The 2,500-nt window shown below is 47.8% G+C and overlaps 1 protein-coding gene across 1 annotated transcript in view; it reads left to right on the plus strand.

Moving 5' to 3' along the window:
• LOC308332989 (protein TANC2-like) overlaps positions 1-2,500 on the plus strand; it is a 168,238-nt gene that overhangs the window by 128,078 nt on the left and 37,660 nt on the right. The window contains 1 exon segment of the mRNA XM_080789143.1: positions 588-819. Within this exon segment, the coding sequence (XP_080645269.1) occupies positions 588-819 (232 nt within the window).

Consider the following 2,500-nt stretch of genomic DNA (forward strand, 5'->3'; position numbering starts at 1 on the left):
CACGCACGGGCGCACACACGCACGGGCGCACACACGCACAGGCGCACGCACGCACGGGCGCACACACGCACAGGCGCACACACGCACAGGCGCACACACGCACGGGCGCACACACGCACAGGCGCACGCACGCACGGGCGCACACACACACACGAGTGCGCAAACACACACACACACACGCGCGCGCACCCAGTTTATCAAAGTATTTACCATATTATGAAAAGCAGTGATGGAGTTATCTCAACACTCCCTCAGTCCCAACGGCCTGGAGACCAACCCTCTCTCTCTCTCTCTCTCTCTCTCTCCCCGTCTCTAATGTAAAGTGACTGTCTCTCTCCCGCCCCCTACAGGTGGTGGCGTACCATTACTGCCAGGCGGACAACGCCTACACCTGCCTGGTCCCAGAGCTCTCTCTCTCTCTCTCCCTCCATCTCTAATGTAAAGTGAATGTCTCTCTACCAGGTGGTGGCGTACCATTACTGCCAGGCGGACAACGCCTACACCTGCCTGGTCCCGGAGCTCTCTCTCTCTCTCTCTCTCTCTCTGTCTCTAATGTAAAGTGTATGTCTCTCTCCCGCCCCCTACAGGTGGTGGCGTACCATTACTGCCAGGCGGACAACGCCTACACCTGCCTGGTCCCGGAGCTGGTTCACAACGTGGCGGCGCTGCTCTGTCGCTCGCCCCACCTGGCCTCGTACCGCGCCCTGCTGCTGCGCGAGCCGCACCTCCAGAGCATGCTCAGCCTGCGCTCCTGTGTCCAGGACCCGCTGGCCTCCTTCAGGAGGGGCGTCCTGGAGCCGCTGGACGCCCTTTACAAAGGTACACCTGTCTGTTCTGTCTGTCTGTCTGTCTGTCTGTCTGTCTGTCTGTCTGTCCTTCAGGAGGGGCGTCCTGGAGCCGCTGGACGCCCTTTACAAAGGTATACATGTCTGTTCTGTTCTGTGTCTGTCCATCTGTCTGTTCTGTTCTGTTCTGTTCTGTTCTGTCTGTCTGTCTGTGTTGCCGCTAGAGGAGTGTGACACTGATATGATAATAATATAATATGATACAGTACTTTATTGTCAGTTCACACTGAAATTTGTCTTGCGACACAGCAGCCAAGTATGCAGAAACACATATACAAACACAAAGAACAGGACAATTTACATACATAAAGACAGGAGCAATATCCACCGCTTAGATTATCCTGTGGCTTCTACATCTCCTGATTAAGCCTCAAGGTCGACTGGAGGACAAAGGACCTCTTTAGTCTGACCTTATTGTATGCTGGTACACCATATCTCCTTCCTGAAGGTAGAAACCTATATTCTCCATACAACACATGCTTAGTATTAGAGGTGATATTCCTTGCTAACCTTAGGATGCTGTTATCATATGTGGATGTATAAAGTTTCTGAAGTTGTTGTCCAACAATCTTTTAACAAATGTTCAGTTGTTGCAGCAGTTGTGACTTTAGGGCTGCAGACAAACATCCATACCAGGTGGTACTACAGTACTGAAGAACACTCATAATAACAGAAGTGAAAAACAAAAGGAGAATCCGTCTACTAGCACCGAAGGATCTTAGACGGCGAAGGAAGTAGATTATTTGCTTTGTTTTCACAATAGGTGTTCTATTACTACTCCTAGGTATTTGTACGAACATACCTGGTTGATCGGTTCCCCATGAATAGTAATGGGGGATCTGTGTATCTCTGGTGGTGTACCAAAAACAATCTCTTCTGTCTTTTTTGTGTTAATGATGAGAGCGTTGTTATCACTCCATTCAACCACCTTATTTACTCTGTGTTGGTGCAGTCCAGGATCACTGGAACTATCTAGGAGAGAGATCAAAACTGTATCATCTGAGTATTTTAGAATGTATTGGTCTGGTGTGTCAGTGCGACATTCAGACAGGCATTCCTCAATACGACAGCTGTCAGTATAGAGGGTGAAAAGTACAGCTGAGCGCACACAACCCTGGGGAGCACCAACATTAGTAGTTAATGCTGATGAGAGGGTTGTGTTCACTTTCACCTTCTGTACTCTGTTAGTAAGAAAATAAGCATACCAGTGAATTAAGTATGGATTCAGTTCCAACTGTACCATTTTTGACACTAGTATATCAGACTGTATTGTGTTGAAAGCTGAAGAGAAGTCTAAGAATAGCACTCTCGCATGATTCTTATTTGACTTATCTAGGTGTTTTGTAATTAAGTGGACCAGTGTGACAACCGCATCCTCTGTACCACAACCCTTTTTGTAGGCAAACTGACTGGGGTCGAATTGGTCTTTGGTTAAACTGACAAGATGTTGTAACAGTATTCTTTCATGATCACTGAAGTGAGAGCTATGGGTCTATAATCCTTATGTTCTTTTGGACATTGGATTTTGGGTAGTGGTTTTATGTGTGAGGTTTTCCAAGACAGGGGAATTGTGTGTGTGTGTGTCTACAGAGGATTGGAATATTGTTTGCCACACTGGAGCCAGCTCAGATGCAAAGTGTTTGAGGAGAAAAGCA

This window comes from Protomyctophum bolini (genome assembly GCF_963924005.1).
Source record: "Protomyctophum bolini genome assembly, chromosome: 18".
In the NCBI taxonomy this organism is placed as follows: Eukaryota; Metazoa; Chordata; class Actinopteri; order Myctophiformes; family Myctophidae; genus Protomyctophum; species Protomyctophum bolini.